Genomic DNA, 21,617 nt, shown 5'->3' with positions numbered 1-21,617 from the left:
TCTAAAAAAATCCAAGATTTGCTCTTGAATACAAGGATTAAAATTGATCAAATTAAAGTAGATAGATTAAATACATAACATTTATATATATAGGGACTAATGATAGGATTTGACCAAATATTTATATAATGCAATTAGAGCTGAAGGCCTTTTGCAAAAAATTTAAAACACATGCCTGTGCATAGGTCGGGTTTAGTTGGATTTTCGGCCAACACGATTTGACTCGAAAATAGATCTCCTCCATCCGGACTTGATCCAACTCGAGTTTAGGGTGATTTCACTTGACATGAGTTTTTGAGATAAAACCGGAACCCGACCAGAAATAAATATATATAAAAAGTAATAATTTTATTTAATAAAATAAGGATTTAATCCAAAAAAAAAGTAATATAGAAAGAGGTATTACTGTAATTATCCATAAATATATAAGATAAAATTATATTATTTTTTGAGTCGGATTAGATGTTTTTTACCTTAAACCTGACTCAAACTTCTCTTTAAAAAATCTGATTTGACTCAAATTTGGTTTCTTTTAAAAAAAATCTGATCCAATCAAATTGGGTTGGTTCGGAACTCACAAGGTCAGTGCCGTGCCCATCCCCACACGCACAACTAATTTCTTCGTATGTTTCTTGTTTTCATTTTGGGTGGCATAGCGTTATTATGCCATTATATACTCATTATGTACAGCTTTTTCTTTGGATATTGTAAATGGTCCTATTCCTTGGATGGTTATTTTTTTTATTTAAATATGAAAGGGGAAGTGTTGTTAGAATGTGACGATTAGTTGAACTGGAAATCGTTAGTCTCCTGAAGAGGTAAAATTTGAAAACCAAGACAAAAAATCGGTGATTCGACTGATTGAATATGTTATGAAATTCTTTTTGATGAATTTTCTTATTTTTATTAGTTTTAATACTTTTTATTAGTGCATTTAAATCATCAAACTGACAGTTGAATTGGATTAATCAGAAATTGTAATCTCACCGATTTAACAACCATTCTGAGTTTGGTTTTATATTTAGTTTAGTTAAAATAAAAAAATATATAACCGCTTCCCGATCAAAGAGGATGAATGTGACACGATGTTTGGATCAATCTTATGGTACCTGTGGACCCGAAGGGACAAAGGAATTTCGAACCAGATAGCGTAGATGACGAGTGTGTTCTACAGCGTGCGGCTATGTTCGGAGGCAGCTAATGCAGCTGAACTTAACAACCTGTGGCGAACGGCGGCTTTACGACTGGATCGTACTACCACCAATGGGAGTCTACCCCCCCTTCCCCCTCAGGGATGGTATAAGCTGAATACAGATGAAGCTCGAAACCCAACGACAGAATTGGCAACTTGCGGGGGTACAATACGAGATTCAGAAGAGAGATGGATATCAGGATTCTCAAAATCACTAGGGGGATGCACAGTTCTAGACGCGGAACTATGGAGCGTGCTCGAAGGCTTAACCATGGCTTGGAACATAGGATTGTGAAACATCATTTTTGAGACAGATTGCAAAGAAGTTGACGACTTTTTTTCGACAAGGAAAACCAATGGATGGTCCCTCCCATATAATTCCTCATGTGGTTGATATTATAGCACGCGACCGACAACTCCGATTTGGCCATGTGCCGCGAGAAGGGAATAGAGTGGCGGATGCTATGGACAAATGAGCTTGGTCACTCCCGTGAGGCACGTCTAGCTTTGATCAGCCACCCACTGCTCTATCTACACTGCTGCATGGGAATTAAGATATCCCTGATGGTTTAATTTTAACGTTCTAGCTACCTTTGTATTCAAAAAAAATATAAATAAATATCATTTTTTAATACATCGAAATGTGGATAGAAAAAAAACCTATATATGCAATATATTGCTCATTTTTTAATACATAGTGGATCAAGGGCTATACAAAAACGATTGAGTATTGTTTAGTATTGGATGCAGAACTATGGGGAGTATATATAGGTTTGGAGATTGCCTGGAGCTTAAGATTAAAGACTGTTTTCGGTAATTAGTAGTGGTAGAAAAAATCAGGTCAAACAATAATATTTTAAGTAGCGTTAAACCGAAAACATTATTTTTGGTCTGGATTATTTTTCCACTACTAATTACCGAAAACAATCTTTAATCTTAAGCTCCAGGCAATCTCCAAACCTATATATACTCCCCATAGTTCTGCATCCAATACTAAACAATACTCAATCGTTTTTGTATAGCCCTTGATCCACTTGTTATTTGCATCTCGAATGACTCCACCACATGTCGCAGCCCCCGAGTCTGTGTTTCGTGCCCATCAACATCAACATAGTAATATAACATGTAGAGTATCTTTAAAAATAATTAAGTAATTAGGTAGAAAATACGTATATGGAAGTTGATGCATTCCAATCGGGTTGCTCATCATCGCCTACTTCCTTGTTGAAGATTTAGAGTAACAAAGAAAAAGAAACAATTAAAGGCCAACAAAAGAGAGAGCGAAATGCTAACAAACCATCACCTAAATCAAAACTATTCTTGTTAATGGGGACATCTTTAGCTTATAAGCCCAAGTCAAATGCTATTCACTTTCCCTACACTCCAAACACAAATATGTATTAGAACTCGATTTCAATAATTAAAAAGAATGTTTTTCTCCCTAAAAATGTTAGGTTCGAACAATTATTTTTACAATGTGTATATTATAAATAGTTAAGAAAGATATTTCTTCCCAAATAATTACAAAAAAAAAAGTTAAATAAAAATACCCACAAATTGCAACCTGCAACAATCAAACAGAAATGTATGACTTGGTGATCATGTGCAACCAATCAAATCTCTTTGTGTTATTTTGAAAAGGTTAAACTACAATTTTGGCCCCTTTACAATAGTAAAATTCAGTAATTTTATTATAAAAATATTTGATCATTTTACTTTTATAATATTATTATTTAGTCCCGATTTAGTCATTCTAATTAAGTGTTGATGTGAAGTTTTGGGGGGAAATTATACGATTAATTGAATGTTATTATTTTTAATAAAAAAATAATGCTTAAAGTTATTTTTTTAAAATCATATTACCATTTTAATAGCGATGTTAACAATTTGGATGAACTAATATATTAGAAATATAGAAGAATTAAATTATATAAAATAAAAATATAGAGATTAGATCTTAAATTTTAGAGAAATAAAGGGACCAAAAAATCCACCTTTTTATGAATGATATAGCATTCATCAAAGTAACTATTTGGGTAAATTACACCAGATATCACCAAACTTTAGGCATTGTATCTTTTATACCACTGAACTTTCAATTTTTCTAATTATATCACTGAATTCTGATTTTCGTTTCAATTATACTACTGCACCGTTAAATTGTTAACAACACAATGATGTGGCTGCCGACTGCCGACATGGATGACGACTGTCAAAATAGACAACTCCCCAAAACAACATCGTTTTGATCTAGTTGTTAATGATTTAATGGTTTGATGGTATAATCGAAACGAAAATCAAATTAAATGTTATAATTGACAAAATTAAAAGTTTAATGATATAAACGATACAACTGATAGTATGTAGTTTACTCTAACTATTTCTACATAGTGTCCAATAACATTGATTGTTGATGAATCAAAAACCTCAATCTTCCTATAAACCTTTTGAAGATTGTTCAGATTCCCAGACCAAATCCAGTCGAAAATGGCAGAAAACAGTTTGTGTTTTTGATGTAAGAAAAAAAAATGAAGGCACCACCACGTACTTCTTTTTTCTCTGGTGGTGTTCGAAAAGCTCGTCTCTCTACACTCTCTTAGCTTTCATTCTTCTCGTAGCTATCATCCATGGAGAATACTCCGTCCGCACTTTTTCCCCGCTTTAGCCCACCCGAGTTACCTCCTCGACACCAGGTGAGTTTGAATTTCTACGCGACTCAGTCACTCTCTTTTTTCTTTCTACCCTTAGTCTCTTAACTCAGTTTTGGTCGGTTTGGAGTTAGTAAAGAAAAGAGAGGAATACAAGTTGCCGTTTGCAGTGGGGAAGGGAGAAGAAGGGTGTGATATATTCAGCGGAAGGTGGGTCAGGGACGTATTGACTCGGCCTCACTATCAAGAATCGGAATGTCCCTACATACAGCCGCAGCTGACGTGTCAAGAACATGGGAGACCGGACACTGAGTATCAGAAATGGCGATGGCAACCCCATGGCTGCCATCTTCCCAGGTATCACCCAGATTTTTAATTTTTCATAATTTTAAAGCCTTCGATTTTTTTCTTTTTTTCTGTTTCATGTTGTGTTTTTTCTCATTGTCTTTTCCCAACCGATGAACAATGTCGAAATCTTATTCCGGTTTTTGTCTTCTTCTTCCTTGTTTTCTTCTTGATGATTGAAGCCTTTTTGTTTGCTACGATGATGTCTCTTAATATCTCTCCTAATGAGACTGTTGAGCACAGAATTTTGTAATGTTTTATTTTGGTTTAATTACTTCTTAAATCCTAGTCAATTTTAAAATTAAATAATGTAACTCCTCATATTTTTTTTAAAAAATGTATGTATTATATAAAAAAAGCAATTAAGCATTTCCTCATAGTTTCATTCTAATTTTATCTTGAATTTATGTAACCATATATTGAATCATAGATTTATTTATATATACATATATATTATTAGAATTTTGTGATTAAATTTTGTTTTAACTCGATTAAAAGTTGTACGATTTTTCTATATATTTAACCATGATAAGAAATTTGTAATTATTTTTATTGTCATCATCTTCTTCTGTATAGTGTAGCATATATAAATAAAGTAATCATGATGTTTGATTTCATTGGAAAGAAATTTTATATATTATGAATATAAATTGAATTGTGATAGCAAATTTTGACATTGGACAGATTCAATGCCACATTGATGCTGGAGAGCCTAAGAGGAAAGAGAATGATGTTTGTGGGTGACTCATTAAACCGTGGCCAATATGTGTCTATGATCTGTCTTCTTCATAGACTCATCCCTCCTCGTAAAAAGTTTATGGAAACCTACAATAATGATGCCCTCACCGTGTTGATTTATCAATTCTTATACGAATACGAAATTTAATTTAATTGATTTGATTTGATTATATAAAAGCAAAAATATGTATTTAAATTCATCTAACTTCAAATTAATTCAAAATCATCCAAATCTAAAATATCAAAATTCAAAATAACCTTATATTTAACCAAATGAACCGAACCTAAAGTGATCATAGTATTAAATTATTCGAACAATCCATCTTAAGAAACCAAACCTCAAACTTAAAATGAACTAAATTGAATGATCCAAACTTGATATCGACCAAAACCCGAAATTGACCTCAATAAAAACATCCTTATTTCAGTTTACGTATCTGATTGCATGTTAATTGTATTATGTTGTGCAGGATTACAATGCCACCATCGAGTTCTACTGGGCTCCATTTCGTCTAGAATCCAACTCGTATAACGCTGTGGTTCACAGAATATCGGATAGGATAGAGAGGAAAGGTTCGATAAATAAGCATGGAAAGCATTGGAAGGGTGTGGATATTTTGGTATTCAATACTTATCTGTGGTGGGTGAGTGGGCAGGACATGAAGATCTTGTATGTATCCCATCCATTTCTGTCTTAAGTTTTTGGTTCGGGAGAAAAATGCATGTAATTTACTCGTGTTTTTGTTTGGACAGGAAAGGGTCGTTCGAGGATGACGAGAAAGAAATAATGCAGCTGTCGACTGAGGATGGTATCGTATGGCAATGAAAGCATGTTGAAATGGGTGACCAGAAACATGAATCGCACCAGCACCAGGGTTTTTTTCACCAGCATGTCTCCTACTCATTCAAAGTAAGTAAAGGATGTGAAATTAAAGTATATGGATTAAAATCATTCTTTAACTGTACTAATATTTATACATTTTGGATTGAAATTAATACGAGTTTCCATTGCACATATTGGCAGGGGCGACTGGGGAGGTGAGCCTGGTGGGAACTGTTACAATCAAACAACATTGATCCAAGATCCCAACTATTGGGGTACAGATAGCAGGAAAAGCATAATGAAGGTGGTCGAGGAAGGGTTTGGAAAATCCGAGTTCCGGCCCCATCGCGTTTCTCAACATCACTCAGCTCTCGAGTTACCGCAAAGACGCACACACATCGATCTACAAGAAGCAATGGAATCCGTTGACGGCGGAGCAGCTGGCCAACCCTGCTAGCTATGCCGATTGCACGCATTGGTGTTTGCCTGGCGTTCAAGATACTTGGAATGAGCTTCTCTTTACCAAACTCTTCTATCCTACTTCAACCTAATTTACATGGCAAATTAATAATATACTTTCTAATTGGTTTTGGTCATGGCGTCTAACCCCTTTTCTCGCCATTAATATTAAGCCTTTTGGGCCATTGTGTTGCGGAAGACGGCTATCGGATAGAACAAAAATGCAACTGATAATTTGAGAAAATAAAAATTGAAGATAAAGAGACACAAAATTTACGTGGAAAACCCCTAAATAATATAGGATAAAAACCACAGGCAACGGTAGAAGAATTTCACTATGAGAAAAATAGGAATTACAACCTCTCTCGATCTACCAAGGAGAAAACAATGATAATTCTCTCTCGATAAAAAGGAGAAAACAACTCTCAAGAAACTCTCTAAATTCTCTCTAGTATTGGAAGAAAGCTAGAATGTTTGGGATGATTTTGAAGCTAAATGAGCTAGGGTATTTATAGTTGAAGCTTTAAGGACTAATTTGTAAATACCCTAAGTTCAATGACTAAATTATGATTATTCCATTTAATTTTTTCAACAATTTGGTGGCCAATATTTGACCAATTTAGCCGCCCATTAATGATGCCAAATTGCCACCCCATTATGTTGACTAATGCTGCCAACTTTTAACAATCTCTCACTTGAAGATTTGATTGGAACAATCATATCTTTACACCATTCTTTCTACCTTGTACCATCATGTTGCTTACGTTTTTGTCAGGCACAAGAGGATTCGACACCAGCTAAATTTATCAGTGTTGATTGCCTAAATATGCTATATTGTCTTTGGTATGGATCTTCTGCATATATACCATCCATTCTTCCACCTTTTCACGAATAAAATGGTATTGAACTCGTATGTGCTTTGTCCTTGAATGAAATACTGAATTCCTTGCTAGATGCAAGGCGCTTTGACTGTTACAAAACAGAGAGACATACTCTTGATTGTGCCCAAGCTCCTCCAATAGCATCTTCAACCAAATTGCTTTTTTACTGGCTTGTGTAGCTGATACATATTCTGCCTCTGTTGTGGATGTAGCCACAACTGACTGCAATTTTGAAACCCAGCTTACAGCTCCACTAGCAACTTTGAACACATATCCTGTAGTAGATTTGCTTTTTATCCAAATCCCCTGCATAGTCAGAATCTACATACCCATTGATTAGTAAGTTTGATCCTCCGTAACATAATGCAACATTTGAGGTCCCTTTGATGTATCTCATGATCCTCTTTACTGTATTCCAATGCTCTTTGCCTGGATTTGCCATGTATCGACTAACCACTCACACTGCTTGTGCAATGTCTGGTCTTGTGCATATCATAGCGAACATTAAACTTCCCACTGCTGATGCATACGGTACTCGAGACATCTCCATCCTCTCTTCTTCACTGCTAGGACTTATACTGGAGGATAATTTGAAGTTAATAGGAAGAGGGGTAGAGATTGGCTTACAATCTTGCATGCTGAATCGTGACAAGATCTTCTTCAAGTAATTCTTTTGTGAAAGCCAAATCTTCCTATTACTTCTGTCTCAGTGAATTTGCATCCCTAGAATCTTGTTTGCTGATCCCAAGTCTTTCATTTCAAATTCCCTAGCCAGTTGTGCCTTCAATTCTTCAATATGATCTTTGTTGGATCCTGCAACCAACATGTCATCCACATACAACAACAATATAACAAAATCGTTATCACCAGCCTCTTGAAATAAGCACAAGGGTCTGCATTAAGTCTGTCGTATCCAAGGCACATAATGAAGGAATCAAATCTCTTATACCAACACCTAAGCGTCTGCTTTAGACCGTATAGAGATTTGTTCAACCTGCAAACCAAGTTCTTCTTCTTCAAAACCTTCAGGCTGGAGCATATAAATCTCTTCTTCAAGATTTCCCTGTTTTAATATCTAGATGCTCTAGATGTAAGTTTAATGTAGCACACATTGCCAAGACTACTCGAACTGTTGTTAGTCGAACCACAGGAGAAAATATTTCATTGAAATCAATACATTCTTTTTGAGCATATCCTTTGACCACCAGTCTTGCACGATACCTCTCAACTTGATCGTCATCATTTCGCTTGATTTTGAAGACCCATTTGTTACCAATTGGCTTCCTTCCTTGTGGTAGTGGCACAAGGTCCCATGTATTATTTTTATGAAGGGCTTTAGTTTCTTCTTGCATCGCCATCATCCACAGTGAAGCATCTGAGCTGCTTATTGCCTTCTCGTATGTTGATGGCTCACCGTCCTCTGTTAAAAGGCAGTATGCAATATTTCCTTCTGTAACATAATCTGAGTGCCAATTGGGATGTTTTCTCACACGATCTGATTGGCGAGTTATTGGAGCTTCAGAACTCTCTGGTTCTTGTTCATCATGTGCTGGTTCTGCTTCAGAAGAATCTCTTTGTTCAAACTCTTTTTCCACATGTATCTGAGTAGTCTCTGACTTTTCAGCGCTATCATCGTCTTCTTTTCTTTGTAGTTTATCTTATATAAAGCTAACATCTCTGTTGATGATCACTTTACGGGCAGTGGGATCCTATTATAAGCGATACCCCTTTACTCATCAACATACCCCAAGAATTTGTATTTCCTGAATTTTGGATCCAACTTTGAAATTTCTTGGGAGTTGTACTTCACGTACACAATACTTCCAAATACATGGAGGTTTGAATAATCAGCTGGTTTACCAGTCCACATCTCCATTGGTGTCTTCAGCTCTATTACAGTTGATGGAGCTCGATTCACCAAATAACAGGCGGTATTGACTGCTTCTGCCCATAATGATTTTTCTAGGCCTGCATCCCTCAACATTGCTCTTGTTCTTTCTAACAAGGTTCTGTTCATCCGCTCTGCCACTCCATTTTGTTGAGGAGTGTTCGTCACTGTGAACTGTCTTTTGATGCCTTCTTTCTTGTAAAAGTCATCAAATTTTTCGCTTGTGTATTCTCCTCCATTATCTGTTCTGAAACACTTGATCTTATTTCCAAAATCAAGTTCCACCCGCGCCTTGATGTTTTTGAAAGTTGAAAACACATCTGACTTCTTCTTAATAGGGTACACCCAACAACTCCTAGAGTAGTCATCAATAAATGAGACAAAGTATTTTGCTCCGCCTAGGGATGTAACTAGTACTTACCATACGTCAGAGTGAACCAATTCTAAAACACTTTTGCCTCTAGAATTTGATGTGTTGAATTTCAACCGGTGCTGCTTACTTGTTATGCAATGCTCACACAAAGTAAGTGATACCTTCGTTAAGCCTGGAAGTAGCTTTTGCTCCACAAAGACTTTCATTCCTTGTTCTGACATGTGTCCAAGTTTCTGATGCCATAGCATTGCAGAATCTGAACTACATGAGGCAACAGAGACTTCTGCTTCTAGCAAAGTCTCTCCCTTCAGCATGTACAAGTTTGCTGCTATCTTTTCGTCTTTCAGCACCACAAGTGCTCCACGAAACACCTTCATGATTCCTTTCCGTGTTTCAATCTTGCTTGCATTATAATCCAACAATCCGTAGGATAATAAATTTTTCTTCAGGCCTTTCACGTGCCGCACATTTCGAACAACTTTAATTGTTCCATCATACATCTTTAATTTGATGGTTCCAACGCCAACGATCTCTAAGGCATGATCATTGAAACTATACACAGATCCTCCTAAGACAGGTTCATAATGATGGAACCATTCTCTTCTTGAGGTCATGTGATATGTTGCTCCTGAATCAATGAGCCATATATCTGCAAATCTTTTTCTGCCTTCCACGGTGATTGACGCTTCACAGCATAGAGCATCTCCATCATCTGAAGTGTTTGTGGTATTGCCTTGTGGTTTGGAGTTTTTATTTAGACTCCAACAATCCTTCTTCAAGTGACCATTCTTTCCACAGTTGTAGCACTTTAAATTCTTCTTGCTTCTCGACTTCGATCTACCATGTTTGTGAGTTGATCTCCCTCTCATCGTTGTCATCATTGTTAACGTTTCTGCTTGTTGAAGATTTGCTTGTTTGTCTTCTTTGTTCTTTCGCCAATTTTCTTCTTGTAGAACATCAGCTGCAACGTCATCGAAGACTAGATTGGTGATATTACTGTTTGTTAAGTTGATGATGAGTTGATCATACGAATCCGGTAGACTTTGAAGTAGAAGTTCAGCACGTTCTTGTTCTCCTATTTTACAGCTTAAAGATGTAAGCTAAGAAAATAAAGTGTTCAGGTAGATTCTGGCATACGAAGAGTGTACAATTTTCTCTTAAGGAAAATTTTATTGTGCAGCGATGTGGCCTCGTACAGTTTGGTGAGATGATCTCATATCTCCTTAGCTGTCTTTTTCTCCTCGATGCTTGACAATATTTCATCTGCTAATGCTAGATGAAAGTTTGTCATAGCATTCCCGTCTATTTCGATCTATTTGTTGTCATCTGTGAAATCCATCGGCCTTTCATTGATAGTTGCTAGACAACCGTCTTTCCTCAGGATACCTTCATCTTCAATTTCCACAATGAGAAATTTCTCCCATTGAATTTTTCAATATCAAATTTCGTTGCCATAGCTTCTTTTACGGATAGCTCCCACTATTTCACTATCGTGAATAGTTCTCTAGAACCTTCAAAGAATGGGTAATACCTTCTTACTTTCTTATATTGGAGGATCCACCTTTTGGTGGCAACCACAAAGACAATAAGCAGATATTACACACTCAAATCTGGCTCTGATACCAATTGTTGCGGAAGACGGCTATCGGATAGAGCAAAAATGGAACTAATAATTTGAGAAAATAAAAATTGAAGATAAAAGAGACACAAAATTTACGTGGAAAACCCCTAAATAATACTGGGTAAAAACCACGGGCAACGGTAGAAGAATTTCACTATGAGAAAAATATGAATTACAACCTCTCTCGATCTACCAAGGAGAAAATAATGATAATTCTCTCTCGATAAAAAGGAGAAAATAACTCTCAAGAAACTCTCTAAATTCTCTCTAGTATTGGAAGAAAGCTAGAATGCTTTGGGATGATTTTGAAGTTAAATGAGCTAGGGTATTTATTGTTGAAGTTTTAAGGACTACTTTGTAAATACTCTAAGTTCAATGACTAAATTGTGATTATTCCATTTAACTTTTTCAACAATTTGGTGGCACCAATTTAGCCGCTCATTAATGATGCCAAATTGTCACCCTATTATGTTGACTAATGCTGCCAACTTTTAACACATTGATCAACGGAATACCTGAAAAGAGAGGAGCTTTTGTAAGATGACAATAATAATAGAACTTAAAATATCTTCAAAGTGTATTTGATAGATTTAGAATTTGAGATATCATAATTAAGATAAATTGTTCGTATTTTAATTTTATTTTACACTTTCAAACCTCAAGTAGTAATATCGTATAAATTAGGTTTTTATCCTTTTAATTGTTAACATACAAATAATATTATTCAAAATTACTTAAACTAAACATATCGTTATTTAAATTATTTAATAACGTGATACACATAGAATATCATGTAAATTATGGGGTTGATGTCATAAAAAAAAGATTTTAATTCTAATTTCCAAAAAAGTTTAGGCCCAACTTTACATGTGAATAAATGTACGGCCATTTGCGAGAAATACCGTCCCATAATTCCGTGTTGAGGGTAACATTAAGTCCGTACTAAATTGCATTGTATTTAATCATGACTTTATTCACCTTTTCAAAAGATGACTTACGTTTGCTTTAATTAATTTATCAAGTTGCAGAACAAGAAACCCATGTAAGTGGGCCACCATCTGCCCTTCTAAGCAAGTTCCATATGTTTAAATTGTGAACACGTTTATACCAACTGGCCAAAATGGAGTTTCAAAAGTTCAACAAACTATTTCTATTTTATATTGGGTTATTAATGGTCAAAATCTATACTTATATATTTTGTAATTAAATTCTAAAATCATTCTTGTTATAATAATTTGGAGGATGTAAGCATGAGTTGGAATGAAATCAGAAACTCAGTGTAACAAAATAAGATAAAATCAGAAACGGAGTTTGGCGTTGGAATATTGTTCTGCGTAGGCCTATGTTTGAATGGGAAAATCCCATTTGGGTTGAGTTTTACCGGGTGATTAATGCTTCCGGAGGCAGAAGTGAGACTTGCGACCATCTAGTTTGGAAAAGCTCAGGTGATGGCATGTATTCTTCTAGGAACTTCTATAATAGCGTTGGGAGCGAAGGTCTCGATAAAGATCTTGTTTGGAAATTGGTGTGGGCCAACCTTGCTCCTAAGGTGGAGGCTTTCGTCTGGAGATTAGTGCTCCAAAGGGTCCCGACTCTTTTGGAATTAGAGAAGCGTGGAATTAACATTGCTTCTAACTTATGCGTTCTGTGTCGTGTAGAGATGGAATCGGTTGAGCATTTTTTTGTCATTGCAGCATAGTGTGGAAGACTTGGCAAAGGTGGTGCTCCCGTTGGTCAATTGTGCTAGTGGTCCCTGAAAATGTCAAAGGTTTCTTGTGTTCTTGGGTTCCTCAACCGGTGAGGAGGGCTTCGTGGTCAATATGGAACATGGCTTTCTTCGGAATCTTGTGGTCCATTTGGTTGTATAGAAACGACGTTATGTTTAACGGAAAACCTTGTTGCGAAAACCAGCTCTTTGACTTAATTTTATGTAGGGTGAGACTTTGGTGCAGAAGCAAGTGGCCTACTGGAATTTTAAACATCAAGGATTTTATTCAGTGTCCAAATTTGCAGCAGCTGTAATGAGTTATGTTGTTGTGGTGTCTTAACAACTTTTGCAGTTATTGATATCTGAGTGGATTGTTTTTGGCTGTCAATGCGATTGCTTGAGGATCTTTTTTACCTGGGATAATTTGGGAGGCTGTTTTTTTTCTGGTGTTGTAAAATGGTTTTTGTTTTTGTTGTTGCTTTGCTGCGATGTGGTCCCGTTGAAGGAGCGGGGTTGCTCTTGCTAGTGTGCCTATGGATATTGGCTTTCGCAGGCGTGAATGCGGTCAGCTCTTGGTAAGAACTGGCGTTGGTGTTGTTGCCCAAGAGTGCTGTTGGAATTGTGGTGTTTGGGGTGTGCAGGCCATACTGGTTTGGATCATTCTGGTGTGGTACGGATATCATTCTGCTTTTTAGCTGTTGGTTGGTCGCTGTTTGCTTGGTGCTAAGTGCTGGATGGGTTGTCGAGCAGCGTTGAGATGTACCGTTTTCGATCTTCCTATCGTTTTCTCTTTGTCTATGCGTGTTTGTGGGCTGCTGGTTTGAGCTGAGTTGACCACACTCTTTCTTCTTGTGTGCTGGTGCGGAATAGGGGGTTAGTTTTGCTGGAGTGCGGGCTGTTGTGCAGGTGGAGCTCCGGATGTATTCGGCTGTTTGTCTCGGCGATCTGGTATGTGCGCGGTCACTTGACGTTGGAGTGCTGCTTTCCTGTTAACTAATGTGTTGCTAATTGGCTGTTATTGGTTGCTTTTTGGTGGTGTTGAATAATGTGAGGCTTGTTTACATGAGCTTCTGCTTCTTTATAGTGAGCTGGTTAGAGTGAGGATTGTTTCGGATAGGTGTGAGCTATTTTGTTTTTCGCTTGTACTGTCCGTTGAAAATGTGTACTCTTTTTCCTCCAATTAGGCATATGAAAGATTTTTAACGAGACCATTTCTGACGTTCGTCTTGTATGTTTTGGCAATGAATTCATACAAAACCTTTTTTTTTAAAAAAAATTACTCGTTAACCAAGGGACCAAAACTATAATCTTCTACCTTCATCGTTGGACGTTGAATTCAAGCGTATTTAATCTTATAATTTAATTTTGTTTAATATAATTAAAAGTTTAATTATTATGAAGTATTATATAAGAAAGCATAAATAATAACGAAAATAATAATAGAAGACACATTTTATTTTTAAAAACAAATAATACAATCATAATTTGTTTTTGATAAAAGAATATAATCATAATTAAATCTCAACTTCATATAAAACAGGGAAATAAAGTATAACATAATGAGACTTGAATTTGAAGCTTCTTTACCAAGAATTCCATATCTCATTGGCACAATTCACTTTTTAGTTTAAGAAATCCTTTGCCTTTGTTTGGGGATCAAATTAAACATGGTCATGATAGTTGTTGCATTCGATCACATCATGCAATATTTTAACATTTTAATTAACATTAATGAAATAGCATCTATTTTATTTTATTTTATTTTTAGTTTGATTTAATTTAAAGAAATTCGTAAATATATGATAGTTGTTTAAACACGTTATAAGCGTGTAATTACATTTAATTACTCTCAAATATAATTATAATACAACCGAATATTAAAATTTAATAGCAGTGTATAAAATTATAAAATGCCAACTACATTAAATGTAATGCTTTAAATATTACAAAATGGGTGGCGTAAATTTATGTAAACTACGTCGAAACCTTAAAAGCCCACTTGCATTCCAACTTGCTGCCCCCCTCGTCCTTTTCTCAACAACATATATAATAATAATAATAATAATAATAATAATAATAATAATAATAATATAATATGTACATAGAGAGTTACGGGCAAAATATACCTAACAAATTAAAAAGAGCATCAACTTGCATTAATTTTCATCAAGTTGGGGATTATTAAAAAAATGTATAATTAATTAAGTCGAAATTTGCAAAGCACCTCTTCTTGATTCTCTCTCTCAACAAACATTTGTATTCTTTACTTTTGGATAGTTATGCATATCTCAACTTGATTTTTAGGGCTTAATTTAATATTTGAACTTTAATTTAAGATTCAATTTAATGTATAAAATTTTTGGACTAATTAGATAATTAATTTTGATCTATTGATTCAAAATAATAAATAAATTTGATTCATAATTTAAATAATTATCTATCATAAAATAAATACATCACGTATCAATCATTGCATTAGAAATATTTTATTGAAAAAATATTAATAAAATATTATATACGGTGGTAATAAATGTTACATTAATTCTTAGTAAAAAAATTCAAATTCAAATCTTAAAGATAATATTATTATGAAAAAATAACCTTAAGATTTCAACCTAGATCACAATTCAAATATAACTAGGGGGAAAAAACTCACTGCATTTGGAGCCACATTGAGTGCATTGGAGTACTAATGGGTCAATATTTCATTGTTCATATCAAACACCCCATATATTAGAGCATTAAAAATTGGAATATCTTAATAATACTTTATACTAAAGGTTAATCCATTTGTAACAATTTTTTGTACTTCACCGTTGGAGATATATTCTACTAATCTAGGGGCGAACTTAGGTGTTTAGATGTCAAATTATTCTCAGTTATCGTTAAAAATTTTAAGTTGATATATAATAAAGTGTACATTTTTAAAATTAAGAATTAATTCTTACTATATATATTGAAAAAAATTCTTACTATATTTGGAAAACATATAATAGGAAGGAATGCAAGGACAAACAAAGAAGGTAATAATCAGGGTAGAATTCAGAAGGATTAATTACTATAGATAGTACAATTTCTTTGAAACACATTCACAATTACATGGAGAAAACAAAATAAAATTTATTGCCATCATCAAATCTAAAATCTCCCAAAAGAAAATGGTGAAGAATTAAACCTCCCTCTAGCAATAATATACGATATGGATCATCTTCAACCTCATTAAGGATGTATTAATGGCAACTCGAAGACGAAAGAAAAGAGTTAAAGAGAAAAAGAATTATCCCCTTAGAAAATGATTAAGGGGATAATGAGTTTTCTCCTTTAGCCATGTTTTCAGCCATTTGAGCCAAAGATTGAAGGTTGCAACGTACAATTGTATCAACAAAAGTGCAGGTATCCTCTTTGGTATTACCAGCTGGTACATCAACAACGAATGATTCCACGGCAACCGTCCCTTGACCATTTGGGGAGGCGTGTAAAGTTGTAACCGATCTGTAGTTTCTCAACCGATGATCGCCTCCCACCACACTAAAGCTAAGTACGTGACGTTCATCATCCAGGATCTCGAGCCTCTCCGTGCTGGAACCTGCTGGGAGACCCGACACCACGTGAACTTCACGAAGACTACCCACGTTCCCGTCACCCACGATCACATGGCAGCTCTTGAGGAAATGTTTGTAAGCCTGAGGGTTATCAAACTGACGAACCAAAGACCAAACCGTATCCACTGGGGCTTCGATGGCTTGAACCACCGCGGAACAACACTGGTTCGGTCTCAGGGTGTGGACGTGGTACGACGAGACCGTTTCCGGTAGCGAGACATCGTGAGGAAGAGGGAAACAACTTGTCAGTGTGGTGGGTTGAGGTTGCTGTTTGTGGTGGCAGCCGCCGCTGAAGGTGGTTGTGGAGCAGTGGAGCTGCAAGGAGGAAGGCATGTTTTAGCTAAGGAGGTGATGAATGATGTGGGTTTTGGTTAGAGACATAGATTAATGTATTGTAAATATAAAAGGAGAAGATTTAGAATAGTTTCTCAATTTTCATAATGCAAATGCAAGAGCTTACGCTGGACACTGCAAGTGGATGGGCAAGTTGCAAGTCTTTTGGACTTAGTTAAGGTACATTATCCATTTATTTTATACAAACTACAAGATTGCCACTTTCTTTCCAATTTATTATTTTCCCTTTTCATTTTACCTATTAATTAATATTGATTACAGGTGAGGTTGAGTTGGTGGAATATATAAACGTATCCTTAGTTGGCCTCAAAGCAACTTCAACTTTAATTTTAGCATAAATTACATGAATGACACTTTACTATGGGACAACTTGAATTTGATTATTGATCTATTAATTTTATCTATTAAGTCATTTAATTATTTAAATTATATCAATCAAGTCACATGTCATTAATATTTAATAGGGTTTGTGGGCAAAACTCACGACATAATGCATTCAAAAAAAATATTTTACGAGATGATGCACTGGCCAGATTAATTGCTCGAATGGGGTAAATTCTACAGTGACAGCATAGGTCGCCATGCACGCCCGGCGTCCTTATAGGTCGCCATGCACGCCCGACGTCCTATAAGGTCGCCATGCACGCCCGGCGTCCAACATTCTTTGCCTCTGCTTTGGTTCTTTGCCCGCTGATGCTGCTTTGGTGCTATGCATGGGCCATGCACGAGGCATGGGATAGGTCGCGCTGCGCTTTGTTCACGTGGTCTGATCTCGGCAAACCTCTGCATGGGTCATGCACCAAGGATGACCAAGGATCAGTTCATGCATGGGGCACTCGGGGCGACCAAGGATCGGTTCTATCGTAGGTTGCCATGGCCGGCGACATGGTAGGTCGCCATGGAGTCCCGGCGACATGGTAGAATGGTAGGTCGCCATGGAGTCCCGACGACATGGTAGGTCTGCATCATCATGCATCCATAGCTGGGAGATTCCTGCATCGCGACCAAGCTTTAACCCTATCACTCATGCATGCGTTGCATCCATAGCTAGCTGGGAGATTCCTGCATCCGTAGCTGCATGCGTTGCATCCATAGCTGTATGATTGCAACGTTAATTTAGCTGTTAAATGCAGCAAATATTGTTGTTCAATTGAAGACTTTCAAAGCTCAATAGTTATACGATTCAATCCTAATATTATTTTATTCAATAGTCAAATTTTAATGACTCTGTACAACGATTTTTTGCTTTATATAAATGATATGGGGTTTAGGGTAGAAGCAGAAGCAGAACCAGGAGCATAAGCATAAGCACATATAAACTTTGCCGAGAGAAAGAAAAGGAAGAAGAAGAAAATAAGATAAAGGATCAAACATAGTTTGTGAGGTAATTTTTTATTGTTTAATTTAGTTTATTATATGAAATTATTAGTTTGTTAGTTTAGGGTTTAGGGTAAAACTAAAATCTAGTTAATTAGTTTGTTAGTATAAATTATTAGTTTGTTAGTTTAAGTTATATATTATATATATAAAAAAAATAGTTAATTAGTTTATTAGTTTAAGTTATTAAATATAAAAAAATATTAATTAATTTGTTAGTGTCTTTAAACATATATTAGATTGTTCATTGAAGTTGAAGTTATATTATAAAAAAATTAATTAGTGCTTAATTAGTGTGTTATTTTAACTAAGTTATATTATAATAAAGAAATAGTTTATTAGTTTAAGTTATATTATAATATATTAGATTATATAAAATTAATTTGTGGGAGCTATTGCTGTTTAAATAAATTAAACGGTTTACACATACAGAGCATTATTCCACAACATTCGCCCATGTTGAAATTGATTCGAATAAAGAAACAAAGAAGGAAAAGAAAGGAAAGGAGGAAGGCATAAATACGTGAGTAATTTTTTATTTTTTGTTGTTGTGTATGTGTAAATTAGTTAGATAGTAAGTTTATATTAGATTATATAAACTAATTTGTGCGAGATAATTTTTGTTTAAAAAAATATTTAGTGTTGTTTTAAAAAAAAATATTTTGTTTTATTTATATTGTATGTGTAAATTAGTAAGGAGTAAAAATTAATTGAATGAAATAATCCGGCCAACGCATTATCACGATATTTTTCCTAACAAATTTGTTTGATATTTTTAAAAAATAAAAAATATTATCAAACTAATCATGATTATTAGTAATAATTACTAAATGATTAGTATCAAATCTAAATCATTAAATATTTATAATAAATAATTATTAGTAATCATGACTAAATCATATTATTATTAAATCATTAAATATCAAATCATTAGATTAATAATAATTATTAAATCATTATTAATAATATTAGTAATCAATCAATTAATCAAGTTAAATAACAAATTTTATTTGATCATTAATATAATAGTATATTATATTATATTTAATGATTTAATGTTTTATGAAATTATCTTATCTAATATTTTAATCTAAATTAATTTATTTTTTTATTTGTAGAGAAAATGAGCAGCAAATTTTTCACGATTGTCCATTATAATGGACAGATTATTGAAAATGAGGTCGGAGTAGTTTTTCAGTTTGAAAAACCAATAAATATGATGTTCAAAAATGACATCACATTTATAGAAATGAAGCATAAGATAGAAAGAAAAATTCGAGCTGCAGTTGATGGTTTGAGGTATAGGTTTATGATATGCCCCAACCCAGTCAGATATGTTGCAGTTCCACTTGAAGAAGATGATGATATTGGAACCATGGTTGGATTACATGAGTCAACCAATATAGCAATTATTGAGTTATTTGTTGATGTGCGTAACATATGTGATGTTCCTTGGTCATCAAGAGGTGTGGCTCAAAATCCATCTGAAATGGCTTTATATAGTCAGTTTGAGGAGCCGACATACAGGTTCCCGAACAGTTTTATGGCACTATTGGAAAGTGTAAATGAAGTCGGGGGGACATCTGCAACAGCAGAGTATGAGACGAGAAACATACCGAAATTGGTTGTTGATATTGACGCTGAAAATCGATGGGGAGAAATTCACGATGATTCAAGCGAAGATGAAGAAATCGAAGAACCCGTTTTGGGCGACGACGAAAATATTTTTGGTGGAGGTGCAATTGATGAAGTTTCGGCACGGTATGAAGCTACTCCTCACATGTACGAGATAGACTATGATGCGATAAGGGCACCTGAATTCCCAGATATGCCACATTTACCTCCATACCAAATGACTGAATCATTCGATAATTCTGGTGAATTTTCAGTTGGGGTGCAATTCAGAGGAAAAAATGAAGCTATGCTGGCGATTAAAGAGTACTGCATCAAATGCCATGTTGATGTCCATGTTGCAGAGTCTAACCAGAAAACCCTATACGCAAAGTGTGTAAAATATGGCCCATAGTGCAAGTGGAAGATCAGAGTGTCGAAAAATCAAAGGCACGATGTTTGGGTCATCACGAGGTACAATGGTCCGCACACATGTTTGCGAAACTCCATCGAACAAGACAACCGACTATTGGACTCCGATGTAATATGTGAATACGTGAAGGCGATGGTTGAAAAGGATCCAAGGATATCTTGTTTAGTGTTAGCTGCATCTATTCGAAGCCAATTTGGATATCAAGTAAAATATGGCAAGGTGTGGAATGCGAAGATGAAGGCAATGAAGCTGACGTATGGAGATTGGGATACATCGTACAATGAGCTACCACATTTTCTACAAGCAATGAAGCAATTTATCCCAGGAACCATAGTGAAGTCTCAAACCATGCCCGCATATGACGAAGAAGGTCAACTTCTGCGAGGGAAGAAAATATTTCATAGACTATTTTGGGCATTCAAGGCATGTATTGAAGGATTTTCATTTTGCAAACGTATGATCCAAGTAGATGGTACGTGGCTATATGGTCAATATAGGCATGTACTTTTGATGGCATTTTCTCAAGATGGTGAGCGAAATATCTTCCCAATTGCATTCGCCATTGTTGAGGGAGAGACAACAGAGGCTTGGGATTTCTTTCTGACCAATCTACGTCAATATGTCGTTCGTGAAGATGGAGTTTGCTTGATATCCGATAGAGGAACGAGTATTTTGGCGGCAATTGAACGACCAGGAAGTCGTTGGATACCTCCGTATGCATATCCGACATTTTGTATCCGTCATATTGGCAAGAATAGTATCAACCAGTTTCATAACGCACATATTCGTAGCGAGATAGTCAGCATGGGTAAGTTTTATTTACAATATTTGTGCATTTTTTACGTGGTTTTTTTAATTACGGTTTAACAAAATATATTATGGAACAGGATACGAACTACGTCGACCAAATTTTGACAAGAGATTGGAGAATTTGAAGGTATTTTACGATGATCAGCGTGTTTGGAAGTGGGCTTCAAAAATACCGCGTGAAAAATGGTCGCAAGCATACGATGAAGGTCGGAGATATGGACATATGACCACAAACCTTGCTGAGGCCATTAATTCGGTACTAAAAGGTACACGCCATCTCCCAATAGCGAGTGTGGTGAAAGAGACGTACTTTAGATTGGCTAAAGTTTGGTCGGACAAAGGTAAGGAAATTGAGAGTCTCATAAATAGAGGTCAAACTTGGGCTCCTACAGTGGTGGAATCAATGGAAGCAAATGAGCGATTGGCAACATCAATGGTTGTTCATAATTTCGAACCGAGTTGGTCATACTTTTGTCGTGTCGTGCATACGCCGTAACGTCGGAGGAGAAGACCAAACATTTAGAGTTGATTTACGACACAAATTGTGTGATTGTGGTCGTTTTCAGGCATGGAAATATCCATGTACTCATGCAGTCGCTGCATGTATGTATGCTGGTGTAAGCGCATACACTTATGTTGATGAATGCTTCCACCTACGTAGGATATTAAATGTCTACAGCTATGCGTTCAGACAGATCCCGAATGAATCATATTGGCCCAAAAAAGATCATGATGAATGGCTACCAAATCCAAT

The 21,617-nt window shown here is 35.5% G+C and overlaps 1 protein-coding gene and 1 pseudogene across 1 annotated transcript; one reads left to right on the top strand and one right to left on the bottom strand.

Annotated features, from left to right (window-relative positions):
• The first annotated feature begins 3,720 nt into the window (after window positions 1–3,720).
• Window positions 3,721–6,310, top strand: LOC120139722 (annotated as a pseudogene).
• Window positions 6,311–15,838: 9,528 nt separating this feature from the next.
• LOC120139695 (abscisic acid receptor PYL4-like) lies at window positions 15,839–16,643 on the bottom strand. The gene has a single exon (XM_039154854.1). It carries the CDS (start codon window positions 16,609–16,611, stop codon window positions 15,973–15,975), a length of 639 nt encoding a protein of 212 aa, XP_039010785.1. The 5' UTR covers window positions 16,612–16,643; the 3' UTR covers window positions 15,839–15,972.
• Window positions 16,644–21,617: the final 4,974 nt, after the last annotated feature.

Source organism: Hibiscus syriacus, unplaced genomic scaffold (genome assembly GCF_006381635.1).
Source record: "Hibiscus syriacus cultivar Baekdansim isolate YM2019G1 unplaced genomic scaffold, ASM638163v2 tig00110770_pilon, whole genome shotgun sequence".
NCBI lineage: Eukaryota > Viridiplantae > Streptophyta > Magnoliopsida > Malvales > Malvaceae > Hibiscus > Hibiscus syriacus.
The sequence above is the reverse complement of the archived record's forward strand: the minus strand, read 5'-3'. Positions and strand labels throughout refer to the sequence as shown.